At 38.9% G+C, this 22,520-nt stretch overlaps 2 protein-coding genes across 3 annotated transcripts; both read right to left on the bottom strand.

Annotated features, from left to right (window-relative positions):
• Positions 1-25: 25 nt before the first annotated feature.
• Positions 26-16,052, bottom strand: asxl2 (ASXL transcriptional regulator 2). 2 transcript variants are annotated; one of them, XM_085390993.1, is made up of 12 exons: positions 15,901-16,052; positions 14,060-14,142; positions 13,030-13,138; positions 12,661-12,802; positions 9,507-9,625; positions 8,500-8,620; positions 8,158-8,217; positions 7,400-7,560; positions 7,033-7,129; positions 6,819-6,924; positions 4,756-5,488; positions 26-4,441 (listed from the first exon to the last, which is right to left on the bottom strand). In XM_085390993.1, the coding sequence occupies exons 1-12, from the start codon at positions 15,955-15,957 to the stop codon at positions 2,651-2,653; spliced, it is 3,579 nt and encodes a 1,192-aa protein (XP_085247119.1). In that variant the 5' UTR covers positions 15,958-16,052; the 3' UTR covers positions 26-2,650. The 2 variants fall into 2 exon arrangements, with proteins under 2 accessions (XP_085247119.1, XP_085247120.1); XM_085390994.1 differs by lacking the exons at positions 12,661-12,802; positions 13,030-13,138; positions 14,060-14,142; positions 15,901-16,052 and adding an exon at positions 10,346-12,623.
• A 182-nt stretch (positions 16,053-16,234) lies between these two features.
• Positions 16,235-22,462, bottom strand: LOC146646751 (kinesin-like protein KIF3B). Its single transcript, XM_085390995.1, has 8 exons — positions 20,749-22,462; positions 20,538-20,639; positions 20,332-20,454; positions 19,940-20,058; positions 19,309-19,425; positions 18,489-18,603; positions 17,330-17,505; positions 16,235-17,043 (listed from the first exon to the last, which is right to left on the bottom strand). Exons 1-8 carry the CDS (start codon positions 22,144-22,146, stop codon positions 16,893-16,895), a joined length of 2,301 nt encoding a protein of 766 aa, XP_085247121.1. The 5' UTR covers positions 22,147-22,462; the 3' UTR covers positions 16,235-16,892.
• Between the last annotated feature and the right edge of the window lie 58 nt (positions 22,463-22,520).

Below are 22,520 nucleotides of genomic sequence, written 5' to 3'. Positions count from 1 at the left end.
CAGTCAAAGAAGAAACTTTTTCCATTATTATTTATTCATAATATTCTATTACTTTGATAAAATACACTTTGTTTACAAGTTCTGATTACTATATTACATTCACCTGGAGTTTTAAATGGAGACAAAATGACACTGACATTTAAGAAATTCACCTAGTGTCAAACATGACATTAAAAGAAGAAGGGAAAAAAAGTGGAGACCCCCCCCCCTTCCCTTCTTCCAGCCATTTTCTATATGATGTGCTCTACACATCCAAATGCACACACACAGTTAGCCTTAGTATTGATTGGGACTGCTGTTGGACTCTTGTTTCAGTCATCATTAACCAAAATGTCAGCTGCCTTTAGGATTGAGAATGATTGTTGTTAATATTTTTTGCAGTGCAATCCAGTCCAGCAGGACTCTAACATCACTTTCAACCAAATATGACGTAAATGTTTAATGGGGATCAAAAATGAGAATAAAAGAGACATCTGTATCACTAATTAAAACATCATTATGTCCTTAATAAGTGAAATTTCTATGCCTTGTGAAACTCCTACTAGATTCTAGCCCTCAAAAACAACTTTCCACAAGACACACCCACCAACTAAAAAATAAAACTATATTAAATGAATGACTTTTAAATGGTGCATTAAAACATTATCTTTTCATAAAGTGATGATGCAAATAGACAAGTAAAAGCTACACTTTAGACAACATCTTCATTGAAAAATATAGACCAATGGATTCACTAAAAAACCTGGACCATACAGAATATCAGATACCTGGACTATTTGAAAAGTGATTATTCTGCACGGTGGTCTGTCCAGCCTAGAAAAAAAAAACACTATAGGAAAGAACGGGACAGCCAATATATTAATATAGTAAATACCCTGTTGATTTGTCAAAAACAATTAGCAAATAGATCTTTTATATTAAAATATATTAATTAAAATATATTACTTTGATTAACTAGTCAGACATTTAAAAACAACTTCTGATTATTTTTTGTTTTCTTTAAGGTGACTTTGGCATACTACCTTGGAAATAATTGCTATAAAAGAGGTCATGTTTTGTACCTCCAGGAGATTCTAAAATATAGATGTGTCAATATTTGTAACCAGCAAAAACACAAAACTTTTGGAGATAACACTTCAAACACAGTGGCCTTTTTACAAGTCAGTACGCACTAAGCACTAATGTTAAAATCATCATAACGGGCCTGCAAAGGTTATAACAAGTGCTGACACCACTAATGTGTTGTGCATCACAAAGACAAATTACTGTTGATTAAATACATATGTGACAAATATCATTTTTACAATACTTCCAACCACAGTATTATAGAGGATCACTCTCTTAATTTCCTGGAAAAAGGCCACGTTAAAGTGAAGTGTTACACTCACTTATTGATGTATTGGTGACATATTGTACCTGTTTTTAGCATATTTCACTGTTCTTCTCTATTTTCATTCCACAGTAAAAAAAACAAAAACAAAAAAAGAAAAACATTTTGAAATAAAGAGCCAGTTATGCTCAAGCAAGGTGTGCAGCACGAATAAAATAACAATATTTCTACATCTAGGCAAATACCATACATGAGCAAGTATATACAGCAAACTAACAAAATTGTCAGCATTTTCTCCACCCGCCTTGAGTGTTTAAATTAAGTTTGCCACTGCTGATTTATCTATACAGACGCACAAGCATTAGAAATCCCACACCAAGGGAGATCATATCCACAAACCTGATTTTTGGGGAGGAAATGCTGATTCACGCAGTAGGAAGTGACTTCAGACCTTCATTGGAAGTGAAAAGATCTTAATTTACCAACAAGGATTATAGAGGAATTATATATGATTCTCTTTTCTTTAGGTTTGATTTTAAGTGCTGTACACTGTTATTACTTTATATCCAGGTGGTTTTCGAGTTCTTTGCCTTGGAAACAAGTCAGGTTGATTTATATAAAGTATAATTCAAAAATCACTCTATATCTTCTTACTAAAACTATACATGTTCATTTCTAGTTCTTAAATCTGAGTGTGTTCAGTAATAAAAGTACAGTTTCATATAAAATAGTTACTGTAAGTTGCATTTCCCTGCCACACGTGCATAAATGCCAAATAGGAGGTACTCTACATCAAATGATTATCATTAGCGCCCTTTTTCTTCTTTTTTTTTGCCGTTAAACCATAACTGATTAGGACCAATAATAAAAAGTGTCAGTCTAAAGCACAACAGTCATTATGTTCTAAAAAAAAAAAAATAGCAACATTCATTTTCCCTCCTCAAAAAGAAAACAAAACAAAAAAAAAAACAAAAAACTAGACGCATATATATATTTAAAAAAATATATCACACTAATCTAGCCAAGTGCAAACACTGCCAGTTTTCATTTCTCACATATCTGACAACATTTGATTGAAAATGGATTGGCATTTCTATGACACAATTGCACAAAACGACTTTTCTTAGATGTTAGTGGAAAAACAAGACCATCCAGTGTAAATCCTTGCCTTTCCCACAACGAACCGATCCTAGAGCCGTTTTCTCCAGAGTGTGACTTAACATGTTTCAGCCTATTATGCACTGATTCTAAAACACTTGCTTCTGCTTTGTGCTGTGACAATACAACTCTAACCAATTTTTTGTTACTGTTAATTTAATATCATCGTACCACTAAACACGAGACACATAGTTTTGAGGGGCCTATGCAGTCATCATGGCAAAAAGCTCCACACCCCTTGCACATGATCATTGCCTTCAGTCGGCAGTAGCATTTAGACTGGACGTCCTCCATGTTGGAGCCCTCAATGAATGACTGTTCAGGTGAGGGCTCGCCCTGGTGGCCGTGGTCTAATGAGTGACCAGCAGGTATGGTGGTAACAGTCACTGAGAAGGACATAACGCTCCCGTGGATGCCACCACCATCAGCTTCTGATGAGGATGTGGAAGAGCCGGTGCCTGCAGTGCTGCGGTTCAAAGTGTGAGGTACGGACATGCTGATAGTGCCACCGTAGCGTGACGCTACCGGGGGTTCCTGATTATCGAGTGTTCTCTGGGATTGAAAGGCAGTCGGCCGCTGGTGACTGGGATCCACGTGGGTAAGATATGGCTCGGAGTTTCCTTGATTACTATTGCAGAGTTCGAGGTGCCTTCGGTGTGATTGAGAAAAGGGGCTGGTGTCTTTGGTGGTTGCGCTGGTGTTGTTGTTATCACCACCAGCTTCAAAATACTCTGATCCAGGCTCAGTCTTTATGTTATAGTGATGCTGAAAGCCCGCTGGTTCATTAGACTTGCCTACTGAGCATCTTTGCTGCTCTGTTTTGACCCCAGAAGGAAACAGAAAAACCTTCCTGGCTGGTTGGTCCTCCTTGGCTGCGTCCTCTGCTTCTGTGGTTTCCCTTTTTGTGCTGGTTACAGTTGTGTTTGGAATGGCAGACAGGTGAAGTCTCCTGCTCTCTGATCCTCTGCCATACGTGGAGACATTGAGCAGGTAATGTCCTGTCATGGCAGGCCTTGGCATCCTCCTTCGACCCAAAAAACCAACAGAAATCCTGGATCGATCCTGTCGCTCTTCTGCGTGCATCAGTTGCTGAACTTTGTACTGAGGTGACTGAGGCCCTACACCCCCTCCATAAGGCTGACTTTGTTGGACTTTCCTCTGCATTAGAGCCTGTAGGATCTGCTCCTGAGTCTCCTTGTCAGGAAGTTCCCTGTGATGTTTTGTGTTTTCTGAGAAAACACCAGCTCGGCCTGATGTATTGAACTTCTCAGCCCTGTGCTCAGCAGAATGTGACGCCTTTGCCATAGTACCAGAGGAGAAGTTTGACATCTTTACTTCCACCTTGGATAGCGGTTTTGGGAGGATCTGCTCCAGTGGAACTTCTTTGCCCTGCAGAAGCTGAGTGACCAGCGGGTTGTTTGCAGGGATGCAGGAGCTGATTCTGGTTGTTGATCCAGTAGTTAATGGGATTTCCTGTTCCTTTGAAGCATGCACCAATGATGGTTGTGCTGATACACTTGAACTCTTTTGGACGCTATGGATTCCTGTACTGACTGTACCAGCAGAAAGACTTGTATGTTTTTCTTCAGTTTTGCTTAAGTACTTCTGAGACTGGTTTGGGCTACATGGACCAAAAGAGTCCACTTGGCAAGGAGAAGATATACTAAACTGTGTGGCTGCTAACCTAGCAGATCCCTGTGGGGATGTCGGGCTGGATAAGTGGTGTGTCTGCTCACTACTGCCTCCACCTGGCCCTGGGCCTGGCACTGCCCCCTTTGAAGCAGATGATGCTGCTGCTGCACGTTGTGCTCGGGCAAGCTGAGCTTTGGCTTTGATATCTGCCAAAGTGCGAGCACCAGTACGGCATGGGCTACTAAGTGGGCTTGGGAGGGGAGTCCTCGGTGAGATCTGGCTAGGTGACACAGGCAAGGGAAGAATTCGTGATACTGGGATCTGCAAAATGGGAAAAAAAAACAAAACGGAGATGAATTCCCATTTGTATATCTAAAAAATATAAATAAAAAAAAAAACATATAACAATATAAATAGGCTTCAAGCTGTATCCTATTTTATTTTCCCACACGTACAAAACAACAAACTCTGGGATTTACTGGGAAAACTCTAAGTCTTTGGAGCATAGTGAGACTAACAATATACTCAGCAAGTATAGTTTCCCAACTCTGAAAAGATAAAGCTACAGACCTGTCAGGTCCGCTCAGAAAATAGAGTGATCTGAGCAGACTTTGAGCTGCCACATTTATTCCTACCTTTAGTGGTGGAACCCTCTGACTTGTTGTTGAAGTTGGTGTAGCAGGGCTGGATATGGATGATGCTGAGGGAGACGCAGATGAGAATGAAGACACTGAAGAAACTGACGACATGCGGGGTCTTTTCTCTGGTGTTAATTCACCCTCTATCTCACTGAGAGACTTCCTTTTCAGTGGCTCTGAGGAGCCACTGGGCTCAGAGATGATCTCTTCGCTCTCTGCAGCAGGCTTAACCATAGACACCGACTGAACTTCTTTCAACTCTGAACTAGCCTTTGGTGGAGGGCTGCTGTCCACAGACAACTGGGAGCGTTCAGTTTTCTCCTCCTTCATGTCTTCCTTGTGCTCCTTTTCTGGCACTGTACATGCTGCACTCCATTCACCACGTTTCTCAACCTCTGGTGCTCTCACTGCAGCCGCCAGTCCAGTATTTGCAGTTGTATTCATCTTCCGATCCTCAGCATACTGTGAGCGTCGCGTCTTCATGGGTTCTGCAGTAAAGAGAGGCTCTTTTTGAGCAGGCAGTGCTTTCAGAGGCTCCTGTGACGATGTCTGCGCTGGCTTTACGTCTTTTGCAGGAGCATCAGTCAGGCTGCTGTCCTTGGTGCACTTAGATTCCTCTAGTGCTTGAGCGACAGGTCCTGTCTGATGAGAGGGGGACTGAGGCCTGGCAGACTCCTGATTCAAATCAGCCTTTGTCAGCTCTTTGGATTCCTCATAGCTGAGCCCAGAACTGTACAATAGAAAGGGAGACAAAGAAAAAGAGAGAAAAAAAAAACATAAATCTACGAATTAAGTCTTTCTTGAATGAGGAAAAAGTCATTAAACACTTATCTTTTAAATTTTTTTTTTTTAAAAATACACAAGAAGAGCTTTGAAAATGACAATAGCCCAAACAAACTAAAAACTATTAATCAGCTAGTATTGTTTTATTCATTGTAGTATTTTACTTTTCAATCTGTTCTTTTTCTTATGAATTGCTTAATTTTTAACAACAAACTTGACAACAAATGACAAATCTTTGAATCACAGAATCTAATCTGAAGTTGTGCATTAAAAGTGAAACTGTTGGAAAAAATTCATACATCCATAAAACGAATGACACTTATGAGCGCTATCTGGGCATTGCACTGACATACTATTTTGCCCTGTTTGGTTAATCTGTTCCAATATGTTATACAGAAAGTAAATATCCTTTAGAAACAGATATTCAATCAATATTCTTAAGAAAAGTGACTGTTCCATTTTCCTTTTGTAAATACTACAAGTACTAAGATTTTAGTCTTTTTTGATATTTAAGAAAAAAATACTACACTGCAAGATAAGGGAGGGTGTAACCTAGGCCAGTTTTTGTAGATATAATTTCCTGATGTCCCCTAAAGTTCCCCTAGAGGATGATGGAAAAGATGACAGCTGTAAAAGTGAACTAACTGAAGGTGTGTGTGACTGTGCCATGGCTGTTTAGACCAGGCATGAGTGACTGATGTCATTTGATACAGGACACCAAGGACAGTATATAAAGAAAATTAAATAAAACCTGTCCTGATATCTTATTAAAAACTCTGCCAGGTCAGGATTAGATGACCTTTGGTAAGACTGAGAACTCTTTTTGGCTCTCATTTTCTTTGAAAGCCTTCAAAGGGCTTTCTGAGAGTGAAGACATGGGGTTTTTTACAGTTAAAGTAAGAAGTTGGTTTAGGTTAAGGTTTGGATAAAGATGTCACACTTATTTGTGACGGTTAAACTTGGGATTAGGTGGGGTTAGAGTCTCGGGAAAGCAATAACACCAATACATGTCCTCACAAGAAAAGCCAAGCAAACATGCCTCATACTCATTCTCCCTGAACACAGAGATTCTAAAATTTTAGCTAAAATATTAGAATTGGTCATCTAAACAACCCCAAACCTACGACACACTTATTCGGGGCTAAAGATCTTCACCTGCCAAGTGGAGACCGAACAGCTGGACTGACAGATTAGCAAGATACTGTATGATGTCCAAGTTCATGAGAACTAGGTAGGATTAGTGGATCAAGAAATTATAAATGAAACAGAGAACCTACTTCTCCCCATAATAGTTTTCAAAGAAGGCTTCCTTCCAGTGCTCAACTTTCTTTTCCTTCTCAATTTCTTGGCGCATTCGGAGCTGCAATTCAGGAGTGAATTCCCCTAAAAATGGAAGAGTCACAAAAGAGCAAATGTAAACCTTGGTGTTGTGCTTTTTTTTTTAATGTGAATTGAATTTTGCAGTTATGAACTGAAAGCTTTTGAACTAACCCTCAGCCAGCCTGTCTTTCCAAGACTGAGCTGCTGATGTGAAAAACTCATTGTTTAAGGCAGAGCTAGTGACCTTCAGAAGGCCGTCCATGCAAGCCTGAGGAGAGAAGGCACAATGTTATGACTAACAGCATGACGATCAACATCACTGCATCGGTACATTGACCTTATTTGGATTCTGCCTATGATCTAGAATTTGCATCAAGAATCATACAAATGTTTTACAGAGATTAAAAAGATATTTTATGAGGCATATATCAAATAATGACTGACAGATACTGCACACAGCAACAATTTTACTTACACATTTACATTTAATGTAATATAAATAGCAAACGTTATAACATATGTATAATTTTAGGGCTACCTGGCGGTCTACTTCTGGCAGAAGTTTGACCAGCCTTTGCTGACAGTCTGGAGGCAAGACAGAGAAAGTGTGCTTGTTGATGATTGCTCGCAGGTTGGTGTTAACCAAAATAGAGTCTGGCGTCTCCACGTCTATTTTATACTTGGCACGTTTTATCTGCCCTGCGATACAAACAAAACAGGAAACAGATGTAAACCAAGGGAGATTCAATAATGCAAAGAAACAACTGTGAATTATGTAGTTCACTTTTAAATGTAGTAAAATAATTTGTTTTACTTAACTGTTTTCTGTCAAAGTAGAATAATTTTACTTACACCTAAGAAATAACTATGCAGACAATTAATTCTAGATTACAAGCAGACACAGAAAAGCTGAACATATAAAGTTAAACCCAACTGTCAGATTATTCTTAACACTCGAAACAAAAATTCTTACTGTAAATAATTTGGTTAACCCGATGTTAGAAAATTTCACTCACATATGAATTAATAGTGCGTGTGTGACTGTTTGTGGCATACTAATGGATATTTGTGCTATCAGGCTGATTAATGTGGGAGTGATTTAAAATACACTAAGAGGTTGTTATTGTGTGCCATTGTGCTCCTAACTGTCCTAAAGAGTATTTTTATTTGCTTCTTAAAAACAAAGCAGGACTACAGGGAAACTACTAATTGCTAACTTTTTTCTGTTAAATATTATAATTAAATCATAAAAATTTCCACACAACTGATTTAAATAAAAGCAGTTGTCTGAATTACCTGCACTGAGGCGACTGGACCTTTGGGGAACCTTTCTGGGTACGACTGGGTGGCATAAATCTGAAAGAAGAAGAGGAGCTAAAGGAAATGCTCTGAGAAATGAAAGCCAGAGATCCGACTGCTTCAGTTTCCACATTAAAGCTGCCAATTATATGAGTCATGTTTGGATGATGATGATACATAACCTTTTGTAGTCTAGCTATAAAAACCTGCAATAATAAACAGGATAATTCCCAGAACTACATCACTATCCATCATCTATCTACAAAACTGTGAGTAATATCATGCAATTAACATCAGTAAACTATCCAACAATTTGGCAATGTAAGAGTTACCACCTACCAGTTTTTGTTGTAATGTTATCTGCCATGTCTTTAAGGGTTTTCAGAAGCAGTCTTGGACTGGAGGAGGTTGGCATTCCCCCCTGTCTACGCTGGTTTCTCTGCTGCTGCTGCTTTAGGGCCTTAAAATGAACAACACAGAAAGACGCAAATAGCCAGCAGTATGAGAAAAACAGAGTGTGAATATGTGTAACCCTCTGTTTCCCTGCAATTGCTCCCCAAGGGCCACTTGCCTGGTTAAATAACAGCTAAATAACAGCAGAGCAATAGAACATAGGTTGCATAACAGAGGCATAAATCCTCGCCTTGCTGTAAATCTGAGAACAAGTCAGATCAAATTTGTCACAAATTTCTCTACACGTTTAAAGAAGCAAAGAAAGGAGGTCCACCACAATAAGATATAAAATAGGAAACAATAAACAGATCCGTCCAGTAATGTTTCAGCCAAGTCGCCATCTTGTAGTGTTACCTACGCCCAAATAATGAATACAAATTCACACCAGCACAGATGGAGTGAATTACAATGTGTGCAATCAAATTAAATCTAATTAAATGGAACACAAAAGGCAAAAGACAGCCAATGGGAAATGGGTTCTTTGAAAACATTAACACTGTAAAAACAACAAAAAAACAGCTACAGGCATTTCTCCCTGATGTTTGAAATAATCAGCAAGATGTCAGATAGAGAAAAAAAACAAAGAACACCAGCTGAAACACTACCATTGAGTTATATGCTGCCAATTAAAACAAAGTAATGAACATAATCATACAAATTTAATTGCTCATTGTAGCCCAAAAAGAGCCCAAGTCTAAGACTCCACACTCTGTATACCGATGTAAAAACAAAAGGGTGGATTTGCATAGTGCAGAACACAGAGGGAGTGATTTATATGGGAGTGGGGTGTGGCAGGAACTCATGTTACTCATCTGAGTAGGGAGGATAAGTTAACAACTTAAATGTATGTTTAAAAAAGAAAAACAACAAGAAATATATGTTGTTTGCTGTACCTGTTTCAAAGCTTTCTTGCTGTGTTTCTGCGAGGGAGAGATGAGCTTACTGGTGGGGACAGACGGCGACGAGCATCGAGGCTGTGGAGACGACGGCTGTGACTGCAGCTTGGAGGGAACTATGAAATACAGAAGCACAAAACAGATGTTACCAAATACATTTCCTGAGGGCGGTGTGCAGACTTTATAACATTGTGCTTTTGTTTTGGCGAAACTGAAACCAATTCTGTAGACAAAGAAGCAGATTACATTACCTTACTAAAATATCATATTGTTAAAAATGAGCTCAACTTCAGAACAATCCCCCTCCTACTATCTGCCTTCTGTTTCTTACAGAACATCTTTCTACATTCTGCAGCAGTTCCTTCCCAGTGCTGCCTAATTTGCATTTGACTTTGCAGTCCTTTGCATCGATTATTTCAAAAATAAAGCAATATCAGAGCCCTCCTACTCAGCTGTAAACCAAGGTTATTTGCTTGGTACTTTTAAGTTGTGCATAATGAGGAAGTGGTCACGGGTCATACTGAGAAAAATCAGTTTCCTGTTTTAACCGTCACTTAAGTTATTCAAGTGGCAGTGAGAAATAATAAGAGTCGGTAAGACCACAACCTGAGGAAAACAAAATAATTGGCACTTGATGAAAAGCTCCCTCTCTCAAACCGCATTGCAATCAGGCACAATCAGGTGTTCATTTCACAATAAAGCAATATCTTAACCCCACAGAATCACAAAAGATCAGAAACCGTTGTAATGTGGCTGTTGTGCGCTGCCAGCAGGCTCTTGGTGAACAATTATCAGACAGCATTAAGGACAAAGTAAAGCTCAAAGATAAAACCCACCTTTCGCTATCATCATGTTCAGTGCTGCGTGTATTCCAGGAAATGTTTTTGATGAGGTGGTGTATTTTATGTTTGTGGTAAAGCCACTTTCCAACTTGGCATGTCTAATGCGACTTGAGCTAGTTTCCGGTGTTTCCACAATAACCTACATCATCAGCTGACAGGGGGGTGTTAACTCTAACTGGCATAACCAATCAGCTACAATCACCTAAAAAAAAAAAAAAAGCCAAACATTATTGCATTATGATCTGTTGATGGGGTTTTTTCCTTCTCTGTTGACTGATGAACAGTGATGACACTTCAGCAAAAAACACACGCTCACTCTTTAATAAACGTCAACAGGGGTTGCATCTAAAGGTGTTTAAGGAGTTAGTAAAGACATATTTCAGTGCTTTATTAAGTAGTATTCACTGTTAATCTATATAGGTGGTCTGGAAGTTAGATAATGGTGACATATTTCAAATCTATAACACTGATCAACAAGTGTTTTGTTTTTCAAAATTTACTTTTTGACCCCAAATCTGAAAACCATTTTCATCTGGTTAAGCCATTCCAAGTACTGGACAACTGGGATGACTGAACACACACAGCAATGCGTTTCAACATTTAAGATGTAAGTTTGGTCTCGAGAAAAGTGAAGCCAAAATCAACAAAGATGTTTTTGTTAGTCCTGAAATCCGTGAACTGATGCTTGACGATGAGTTTGAAAGGAAATTGTAGCCAGCTGGATCAGCAGCATAGGAAACATTTGTGCAAGTAGCCAGAATTTTCTTGGCAATCTCAGAGCAGAGAACTTGTGTTTAACATGCTGAAATCATATCAGTTAATGATATGATGTTACTGTTTTGTCAACGTTCTTTCCATCAAATCTGAGCGATGTCAGTGATGAGCATGGTGAAAAATTTAATCAAGATATTAAAGTGATGGAAAACTGATATCAGGAAAAATTTAATCCGAGGATGAAGGGTGATTACTGTTAATTCTTGCAAGGAGAGACAGATATAGAAGCAAAAAACCAAGTGCCTCGAACATTTTTAAGTGCGCTGAAAATGTGCTTTATTGTGTCTCTCATATCACCTTCTTGTTTATTTTCAGGAAAAAAAAACACATTAAAACTGTTTTAATGGGAAATAGTTAACATTCCAGAGATTGCACTGATACATTATAATGATATTCAAGTGTTAAAAGAATATGATGGGTACTTCCAAAATCTTATGCGCAAAAGTTAATTAGATTTCATATCTAAAATCAGCTTCTCACTGCAAACTCCAGCTTCCTTCCATAGTCCAAAGACATGCAACTAAAACTAGTTTAACCAGGTTAGCTAGTTTGAGTTAGTTATACTGGAAATCTAAGGTGTAATGTTGAATGTGAGCACAAATGGTTGTGTGGCTCCATCAACTAGCTCTGCGATAGACTGGCAACCTGTTTAGGGTGTACCCAACCTTTCATCTGTAATAGCTGGATTAGGTTCCAGCCCCACTGCAACCCGAAATTGGATAAGCAGAGGAAGATGGATGGATAATTTTGTTTGAAATCTGCAGGAAATATAAGCTAAACATGTAATCGAGCTATTAAGAATGAGACCCTTTCTTCATGGCAGACAATCTGACTGTTCAAACTGCCCATTTATTCACTCTGTAGTCTACTATTCAGTAGAGTAAATCAGCCATCCTGCAGTGCATTTCAAAATTACAGCTGCAAATTTCATCCACTACAAGTATACACTGGTACAGTTCATACACTGACTTGGACCATAATGTTTGAGCAGTCTGCTGTCACAAGTTAAAAAACAAATACTCATTACATATTGATAGAATATGATTTTCTTACCCTCTGAGAATTCCTGGTGAACACTTAAAACTAAAAGACCTACCAAAACTGTATTTGAGACATCAGGTACAACTAAATTTTTGGCATGTCTGAAATGTGATGCTGAGTAGCCTGCTTATCAAATATTTACTTTAACGGAATTTACTGCTTTGCATCAATTATGTTAATTCACAGTTACAGCTAAAATCTTCATCATTCTTAGCTAAATAAAAAAATACTTCATATAAAGCACACATTTTTGTGTTATGAAGTATTTCAATGCAATGGTGAGTTATGATAATTACAATGAGTACTTTTTTTTTTTTTTTTAAAGCCATAATTACAAATTAGATTACAAACAGACAGCACATATTAATGTTGTAGCAGTAAAGGTAGGACCAAATTATCTTGCAACAAAGAAATGTCTGGAAACTCATTGCAAACAAGTGACTTTATGGTCATGTGTAAGTTAATTAAAGAACCTGTATGCAAGGGCACAATACCTCTTCGCATCCACCTTCCTCTCCTGCCCTCTTGACTGATAGCACTACTGTTGTTTTCTGAGCTTCGAGAGTCAGAAAGATTGTCACTGCTCTCCTCAGAGCCCTCTTCCGACAGTTCCTTCACCACATCTGAGATGTCCTTCTATATGAAAAACAGAGCAAAAGACTCCATGTTATTTTTATGCAGGAAACAGAGCGGAGGAACAGTTAAGCAGAAGTAAATAAGAAAATGACCAGCTACGGCATGTACATTCATAACTTAATTTGTGTCCAGGTACCCGAAAAGCTGCAATTAGCAAAGAAAAACATGTGCTAGTTCTTTTTTCCTGTATTGGCTGAGTAATAAACAGTGCCTTGTGTCTCACAAACCTTTAATGTGTAGACTCCCATTCTGCCCGGAACTTTGTAGAAGATTCCCTCCTCACCACGAGAGTTCGTGTGCAGCATTGCATTCAGACACGCCAGCGGTGACGTTCCGCTGGATCACAAGAGGAAAAACACAGTTTACACATCTGTTCCCCCATAAATCAGATGGCTGGGAAAAGACGAAGGAAGGGGAGAGGTTGGTCTGGTAACTTGGGAGAAGCTGCTATCATGCATCAGGAAAACATGTGTGAGTTTAGGTCAGATTTGCATCAGTGCAGTTAGAGGGGAAATTTGCTCTGTGCTTTATGAGAAATCAGCTGCAGAAAACTGATCCAATGCTCATCTAATTAAAGTGATGGACCGATATTCACAGAATAAAGGGGTCTGACATAAAAATGCCTGTTGCAAAAAAATTAATCTGTCAAGCTTTGCTTAAGTCATGCACAAATCTAGACTGACAAATTGAACCTTACTTTTTTTTTTGGTCAAATTGCATTTGTGCTGCTTTACACAGTATAACACATAAGGCTTTGAACAATATAATTACTAGAAAAAACAAAAGTCTATTTTTAATTTTTGGGAAATTACTCTAGTTATGCTTAAATATTTCTAATTTTTATTTTGTTAATTACTCGGAAAAAAAAAGAAAATGTAATTTTTATGCAACAGGTGGCTGTGGAAGCTCAAACTATGAACGTAGCATTGCATTTTTATGCAACCTCACCTAGAACATGTTATTCCTATTAACATGCAAAAAGGCAACTCCAAACAAACCTGCATTGCTGTGAGTTTGTTAAGATAAGCGGGGGGGCTACCTTTTCTTACCTTCTGGATGAGAATAGTGAAAGTGAAACAAAAAGAAATAAAACAATTATTAATTGAGTAAAGTAACTGTGACTATGTGAATAACAAAAAGGCACATGATATGAGCAGCTGAGAAATGACAGATGACACCTGTTGTGCTCTCATGAAAATGTCTCATATATGAAGTGTATCTGCAGCTCCAAAGCTATGACAACAAGGACCTGTGTACCTTATTTCCTTAAGTCTTTCTCTTTGGATCACTTGCAAGATCTCTTTATGGCTCATAGGTGTATTAGGGTACTTCTCCAGAACCTAGAAAATAAAAATGCAGATGATTATATTTTGCTGAGAGATTATTTAAAGGAAAAATATTCAGAAATTAAGAGGCAGTCCAAAGGTTACTTCATTAAAGATATCACATTTTTTACACATCAGTAAAATTAAATTAAAATAAATAACCACAGGAACAACACTCCTCACTCACCAAGATATTTCTGTACTGTTCGGCAAGCTAACAGGATTTTATCTGTAGTAGGAGGTACAGGCTCCCCTTATGTAAGTATAACCACTGTAAATATCCATTTGTTTCTCTGTCAGTTAAACTGCAAAGTGCTCATGACTGACTGACAGAGAAGTGGCAAAGGTTTTTAAGCTTTTTTTTAATCTACTAATTGTTATTTGTTCTAATGACTGTGTGCCTTTTTAGGGTTTTTGTCTTGATTTTTATTGATTTTCGATGCAAGACTTGCCTGATCCAGGACGATTTCCTCAATCTTAGCTTAAAGCCTGAGCAATTTATGCAAAAACTCAACTAGTTTGTACTATGGTTAAAATGATCCAGTCAACAAGCACAGCACAGTTGTGTTTTGTATTTCTTCCTTTTTTCCACTATTAGAAATATATTTGGCATGAATATTTTGCAATCTCTGGAGAAAATGCACAGAATCCGTCTAGTAATAAATAAGGGGTGGTAAATTAAAGTTTCATTTGGGTTTGAGGTGGATGCACCACCTTATGCTGTAACATCTCACTTCTCTGAGTGTTGGCTGAAAAAAAAAACATGACAATAAAAGCTTCTCATAACAGTATAATAATAATAATAATAATAATAATAATAATAATAATAATAATAATAATAGTAATAATAATAATAATAACAACAACATATCAGCAACTTTAAATCGGTAATTAAAAAAAACTACTATGGCTGACCTTAAGATGTAGCGCTTACACTTTTCCCAAACCCTCTCGAAAAGCCTTGAATTACTTTAGCTAGTGTTTTGAGCACTGCAATGAAACATAACTTTGAGTCCTACAAACGTTATCGCTATTTATTTTCTATGCAGTTAGCATACTACACGCTGTGCGCAAACTATAAAGTGTAAATACCTGTATGAAGCTAACGCAAGGCGTTACAGCCGATTGCAATGTGCTTAAATTATAAATTACTATTGGACGTTTTGATAATTTTATACTCGTTAGCATGCTATGCTGTCAGCTAGCTCAATGCTAACAACATATATTGTACTCTTGCAAAACGCTAGCATGACTAGACGGACTTTGTCATCGATTTTGTAGTTAAGTAGTTTGCTCTTGGGTTGCTTTAACTACGGAAACAGGAGGTTTTGTAGTGGTTTATTTCCAAATAATACAAATCAAACTTGTTGACGAACAGAGTTGCGTTAGCAGGCGTTAGCCCATGCTAGTCGCGCTAGCGCGCAACATTGGCGTGATTACTTCACGGTTACTTCATTGGACTTAATATCCTACGAGACCTGTCAGCCTTACTATCCCCACAAAACACATACAGTGGGTTCAGAGGCATGCTTGGGTGCACATGACTTATATTTATTTCGCTGTATTTATGCTTTGAGGTGCCACTTGATGAAAGCTACAAGGCTAGTAGTGACAGCGGTCTTTCCAAATGTCGAACCGTCAACACAGGCCTTGCGCGGTGCACGCAACATTTCATCTTCACCAGCAGGTCGTGAACTCATAAACACAGTTGTACAAGTGGGAGCGTTCAAGGAAAACAACCACAACAAACGCTACATAAAACACCAAGAATACCGTTTTCGCTGCTTCCGCCCACGTCCTCCCCTTCTTCTTCTTCTGTCTCTCCCTCATTGCGAATGTCCTGTTGCAGAGTAGTCTTCAATTTCTGTTTCAGTTAAAATGTTGCTTTAGTTACCGCGTAAGATCCACTCCGTCTGCCATGTTGGACTTACTGTAAAAGAGTCATGTGACTCTAAAAGAAACGTCATCTTACTGTATGTAGCTGTCATTCCAAGTCCTCAACTTTCCCACATGTATTTACACATTTGCCAGCTGCAACTATGACGAGAAAGGAGGATATATATATATATATATATATATATATAATAATGAGTTTAAGACTGTTTAAGTCTCTTTATTTTCATGTGTAAGCAAATGGACTTTGCACAATTTCACAACTATGAAAAAATAAGGCAGCTGATATAGAGAGCACTGCAAGCTTTCTTCACATTTTTGGCTTACAATTACACTGGCTACAAACTGAAGCAACAATTCATCAAGCATACAGGCTAAACCAAAGTGGTCTTGCAGACACTCCCCCCACCTCCATTACCCTTCAGTGTTTTGGCAAAGACTGATATATGGCTAAACAGAAAAAAAATAAGTATTTAAGTGTTCTTATTGGGGGTGGGGGACAGATTCAGTAAATACAAACTGGACTAAAATACACCCCTATTAGCTGAAAAAAGCCTGGAAGCCTCGTCTGTGCTATTTTGATAGGGCAGTGTAAGCCAAGAAAATTGCATGGCTTAGGCAACAAAGAAAAAAGCCAAATCTTATTAAGCCAAACAGCAAACTATCACTTTTAAGAGTCAGGCATTTGAAAAAAATCAATAAAGGTTAACTTCTGGGTTAAGCTGAACACATGCTTACTTCACCGTTTTGCATAAGAGAACTTAAAGCAATCTAAAGTCAAGACATATAGCCACCCCCCCATCTCTCCCAGACATTACTGGTGCCACCATTAATTAAGGCCGGCCCTACAGTGCAGGTGTAATCGACATAAATCAGGGGCTTGTCTGAGTTGGACTTCCCAGTGGAAGATAGGCAGCTGAGGAAGGTCTTTGTCGCTGAGACGGAGAGAAGTTCTGAAGTTCTGATGTCAGAGTGGTGGACGAAGAAGATGATGTGACAGATGCTGCTTGTGGTGCCTGATACCTGCAAACCATTGCAAAAACCACTGACTATATTTTAATCTTTAATATCACAGAATGATGCACAAGATTTAATAGGTGAGATATAAAAAAACAAAACAAAATATGTGAATTGTATTTAAAGCAGAATGGTGCAATGTATGGTAAAGTGCATGGACATGTTTTCAGGAAATCCAATTTATTAAAGAGGAAAACTGAAGACAAAATTACAAAATTATTCTTCTAAAATTTTGCTGCAAAATTCAGTTAGAGCCATAAATAAAGAAATTATCTACTTGCTGTTCTCTTACCAGGACTTAGATTTCCTGACCATTGGTGATGCAGTCCTTTCTCTAAAGAAAACATTTGCCAGGGGATCGTGTATTAGCCTCGGTGTAAAGGCTCTCTCCAGGTGAGTACCATCAAGATTTAACATGAACATGGTTGGGGGAGACATGTCTAACTCCAAAAGCATGATGTTCTCAGCCTGTAAGGATATACAACAATAAAAATGTAGTTAAAAAACACATTTACTTGCACAAAAAAATCCAGCCTCCACTCTAAGCCAGTTTCCATGGAGAAGCACATTAGATTTAATCTGAACAGTCACAAGAGACCAAGATATCCCAGCTCAGTCTAATGTTGGGTTACACTGACACTGATGCAATCCTTATAAAAACATTCGTTTTGCTGGATATAAGGATATCAATATGATCCCTATGGTGGTTATTACTCCTTGGTTGTGCTGCACAGCCTGAAATCAGTGTTAGACTCTTCCATGGTGCTGACTGGTCTTCCCTGCCGTGAGTGTATTTGAACTGAGAACCCGGTGTTAAAGACCACTGCTGTAAAATACCTGTCTATATTTAAACAAGATGGCTATCAGGTAATCAGATATTTCTAACAGTCTGTTAGTACACTTAATCAGACAGCTATAATATTTACCAGACAACTGCATTAAAAAGACTCCATAAAACACCAACGCCACAGACATAGATCCAATCCAGTGACATGAATTAGCTGAAGTGATGCCTAGATGCAGAGTTAAAAGTTTGGACCCAGCCAAATTCTTTGCGATTCAAAAATGGTCTGCAACTGTTGCACACCAAAAACCTTCCATCATTTTATGCAAATAGTTTTCTCCCTTTCCAGTAAAGGCTTCTGTTGTAAAGCTTCTGCTCTTTAATGTCTTATTAACAGTATCTTAACACTGATAAAACATGAAACATTAAACAGCCATAGAGTGATGAGTGATTCTTCTGAAATGTAAACTGTATGCTTTCTTACAATAATGGCTCACTGGCTAAAGATGCGAAAGTTAAATCTGTGAATAGTTTCCATGGCTACAATGGTCTCCGCATCCTTCAGCAAAGGTTCGTGGTTGTGAACATGAAAATGGAAATTAGATCACAACTTCCCTGTTTCGCTGCTGTTTCTGCCAACTGGCCTTGTGAATTTCCAAACACTGACCTGGTATCGAGATGGGGCCCCGGTAGCTGTGGCAACAGCCATCTGTGCATATTGGCTGACTGGCCTCTTGTAACCCAAAGCTGAGAGAGGCCTTCTCCTGACCTGAGTGGGTGTACTGGAAAAAAAAAAAAAACATAGGAAAGGATGAATTTCTGCAGTTAAATACACTTAGGGTGGATGTCACCTGAGATGTAAACCTTTTTGAGACCCATGTTCCCCATAGATAGCCAGCTAATTAGCTTGTAGCAATATTTCTCAACATGGCAAATGTCCCAGGTTAGGAAATAAAAATACACCAGATTCATGAGAATTCATAATATATCATTATCTGTAATCCTTAAGACCAGAGCCATTTTCATGTGAAGGATTTTTTTTTTTTACTTTAGTGACTCCCAGTGGTAGCTAAAATTATTGTGGCTGAAAAATACCAGATATGCTGTTAGATGTTATAATTTAGACACAAATTCTATCAATATAGTCAGTATATGAAGTGCTAAAATATCTTTTGGCCAGATCCACTTTTCTGGTTATGTGCTTCTGTTACTTAATTCCTATATTTTCCAGGGGGTTGATTGAGAGCCCATAGAAAAGAAATGTGCAGGTGCATTTAAGTGTAAAGCATGCAGATCAAAAGAACTCTAATAGCTACAGTAGAAAAAGCACATGTGTATCCCTTATTTAAAACCTTACACATTCCAGGTACACAGCGGCTGGTGTTTTTCTGTTTCAGTGATGGATTTCTTGCGTGCTCACAATTTCTTTATGAGAATGTTCTTTCTTTAATGTACCATTTACAGATACAGATATTTAATTTACTGACCTCTCTGATGGAATAACTGGTCGGAGTCTCCACTGGTCCTCCTCGCTGTCAAAGTACAGCCTATTTATAATTTTGTTCTTTTCCTCGGGAGGTATAAAATTCTCAATCAAGAGATATCTGTAATACAGAAGACAAGCGGGTGCAAATTGAAATCAGCCAAAATAATACAAATTAAATTCCTGTATAAAATGGTGTAAAATGGAAACAAAAACTTGGGCATATGTGTGTTTCATTAGGATAGTCTTAGAGTACCTTTAGATAATTGTTGTTTTGAATGAAGGTGAGACATCTGTTTAACTTGATATATATTAATGATATTATAGTGATACAGTATAACAGGAAGACACCTCAATGATGGCGTAAAATTTAAAAGCTTAGATTGTATATTTCCAGGTGAGGTCTAAAACAAGTTGCACCAATGAACAACAAAAAATATTATCTTGGTTACAAGCATGCATGAATAATTTGCATTCCTGATGACTAAGAAAGAACAACGCTAAAGACCCCAACTCATGAAAAAGTTTATTAGTTTATCAAATAAAAATGCATTATAGCCAAAATTGGGTGGATTTCTTTCTTCTTTCTTTCTAAAAAGAAAAATTCCATAATGTATGTTTTATGTACTACTTACTTGTACTTGAGCTCTCGGGTGAGCTCATTCTGCGTCTGTTCAAGTTCCTGTCTTGTTGTGATGTGTTCGTCAATGATTTCTTTCATCTCTCTCTTCAGTACCTGTAGTTTGGTACACAACTGTACAGAAAGGACAGAACAGAGGTCTGCATCACGAAACCTGGAGTAGCAAAATGTTTGCATGAAAACAGTGATGGTTTATGCAAATGTAAAATACCCCCGCACAAGAAAAGTCATTAAAACCTCAAATTTAAGCTCACAATAACAATGGCTAATCTAAGTATTTTACTGACATTGTCTGTGTAAAAAGGATTGTTTATAGTAAATAAGACTAATAGTTAATTGATTTTCCAATAATGCCATTGGGACGCATTAGTTGGTGAGTCATCTTACTCTTTTCAGCTTCTTTGTCTTAAGTTCGATCTCCTGCTGCAGGGAGGAGTATGTTTCTTTCATTTCCACGGTCTCCTCATCCTGCAGCATCATCTGCTGTTGGATCTCTCGCTCTTGTCTTATCTGCAAATTAAACATTCCAAGCTGAATAAAAGCAACAAAAAAGTTTCTTTATTATTGATTTGATTTTAGACGCAATTAATAACCTGTTCTGCAATTTCTTGTCTCTTCTGCTCAAGCATTTTTTGTTGTTCATTGGTGTGATCGATTATAGTCTTTCCCCCAACTAACAGTTTGCTCTCCATGGCCTGTGAACAAAGATGCAATTAATTATTTATGCAGATTTCTTTTGTTCCACCAGTGTCTCGTTAATCTGAAATTTTACTGATTAATTCACTGGTTTCACACTTACAATACCTTATATTTCTCTATGATCTTCTCCACTGAATCTTGATCCCACTGCATGTCCTCCACGCTTCTTCTGTTTTCATTCAGGTGCTTTAGCTTTTCACTGCTTCCCTGGCAAGCCAGGACTATTGGGATGTCACCTGCATCTTTCAAGTTCCCATCTGGTTCCTCTTCCACAGTCTTCCACACATCAGCATCCCTCTCTCTAAGGACGTCCTCCTCCATGCCAGCCAAACTTTTACTCAATCTTTTGCTATTCCTCCTCCTTCTTCTCTCTTTCGCGAGCATTCCCCGCTCCTCTAGCTGAGCTTTCAAGCGTGCGATCTCCTCCTGAAACTCCCTCAGCAGGGCATCTTTGGGGTCCTCATTAATCCGTGGTTTGTTCTTTATTTTCTTGGCTCTGCTGGCGTATCTCAGCGTGGCCTGGGATTCATCAAAATTCTTGTGCGAAGGCCCCACTGTTGCTATCATGACAGTCTTTGCATTGCCACCCAGGGAGTCCTGGAGCAAGCGGGTCAGTTTGGAGTCTCTGTACGGGACATGGGTGCTCTTCCCATCCACCAGAGCTGAAATGACATTCCCCAGCGCAGAAAGGGACAGGTTGATTTTGGCAGCTTCCTTCAGACGCTTCCCCTTGGCGCCTGTCTTGCTCTGGCGCTCGCTGCCAGCCAGGTCAACCATGTTCAGCTTCCCAACTCGGATGTGGTCCTCACCGTCTGGCCCTACTTCGCTGCACTCCACAGTGATGACAAAAATTGCATGAGACCTAGAGCTGCGTTCATTCATGTTGGTGAATCCCACAGACCTGGACTGGTTGCCTATGTTCATCACATGTTCAATCTCTGTGGCATTCTTGGTCACCACTGAAGACAGGTCTTTAACATACACGCCAAAGTCTGGGCTTTCTTTAAGTTCCAGTTTCCTGTTGTTATCTTTGCACAGCAGGTCTCGGATTTCCTCCTGGTAGATCTCGAGATAGGATGACCTCACCAGGTATTTCTGATTCTGGGTTCTGGATATTTGTGTGAAAATGTGCTGAAATGAATTAGGTATGACACCTCTCCTCTCTGGGTCGTTTGAAACCCCTTGCATGGTGTGGGTTTTACCTGTCCCAGTTTGTCCGTAAGCAAATATAGTCCCGTTGAAGCCTTGGAGGACGGACTCCACCAAAGGTCTCACCGCATCGTCATAAATGTCGCTTTGCTTTGAATTCCATCCGTAAACAGAATCAAACGTGAATACTTTCATTGGCTCATCAGGTGGTGCCTTCGGGTTCCTGATGGTGATCTGCCCCAGTTTGTCATCAATCTCTAAAATGTTTTCAGACCCCGCTATCTCTTCTCTCCTGCTGAACGGCCGGCAGCGGACCACTACCCTGACCGCCTCACAATGTTTGGTTTTGGACATTTTATCTTAAAAAAAGGCTAACATCACCTCACCACGTTAAAAAAGCAATTATCTCGCGCTGAGTCCACATAATTTCTCTTCTCCGTACAGGTGCAGCAACTCCCATTTTATTTAGTGAAGAAAGGCAAACAAGTCAGACACGCCTCATGTGAGCCGCTTTCATCACCCACCGATGACCGCAGCGTCTCCTCCGCCCCGAGCATGTCTCAGAAAAGAGGCGATGTCACAAGCTTGTAGAGGAGGCTGATGAAGAGGGGAAAAAACCCCCCCACAGAATATCCATCCATCCAGACCCAGCCCACACGTCCCCGGTACACACCCTGCTCTGCGGACAATGGAAATAAGACATGTGACTTGCGCAACGAATTAGATTT

The sequence above is a fragment of the Rhamphochromis longiceps genome, linkage group LG19 (genome assembly GCF_057381845.1).
Source record: "Rhamphochromis longiceps isolate RC_006_pf linkage group LG19, R_longiceps_female_GT1.1, whole genome shotgun sequence".
Lineage (NCBI taxonomy): Eukaryota > Metazoa > Chordata > Actinopteri > Cichliformes > Cichlidae > Rhamphochromis > Rhamphochromis longiceps.
Note: the sequence above shows the minus strand (reverse complement) of the source record. Positions and strands in the feature narration are given on the sequence as shown.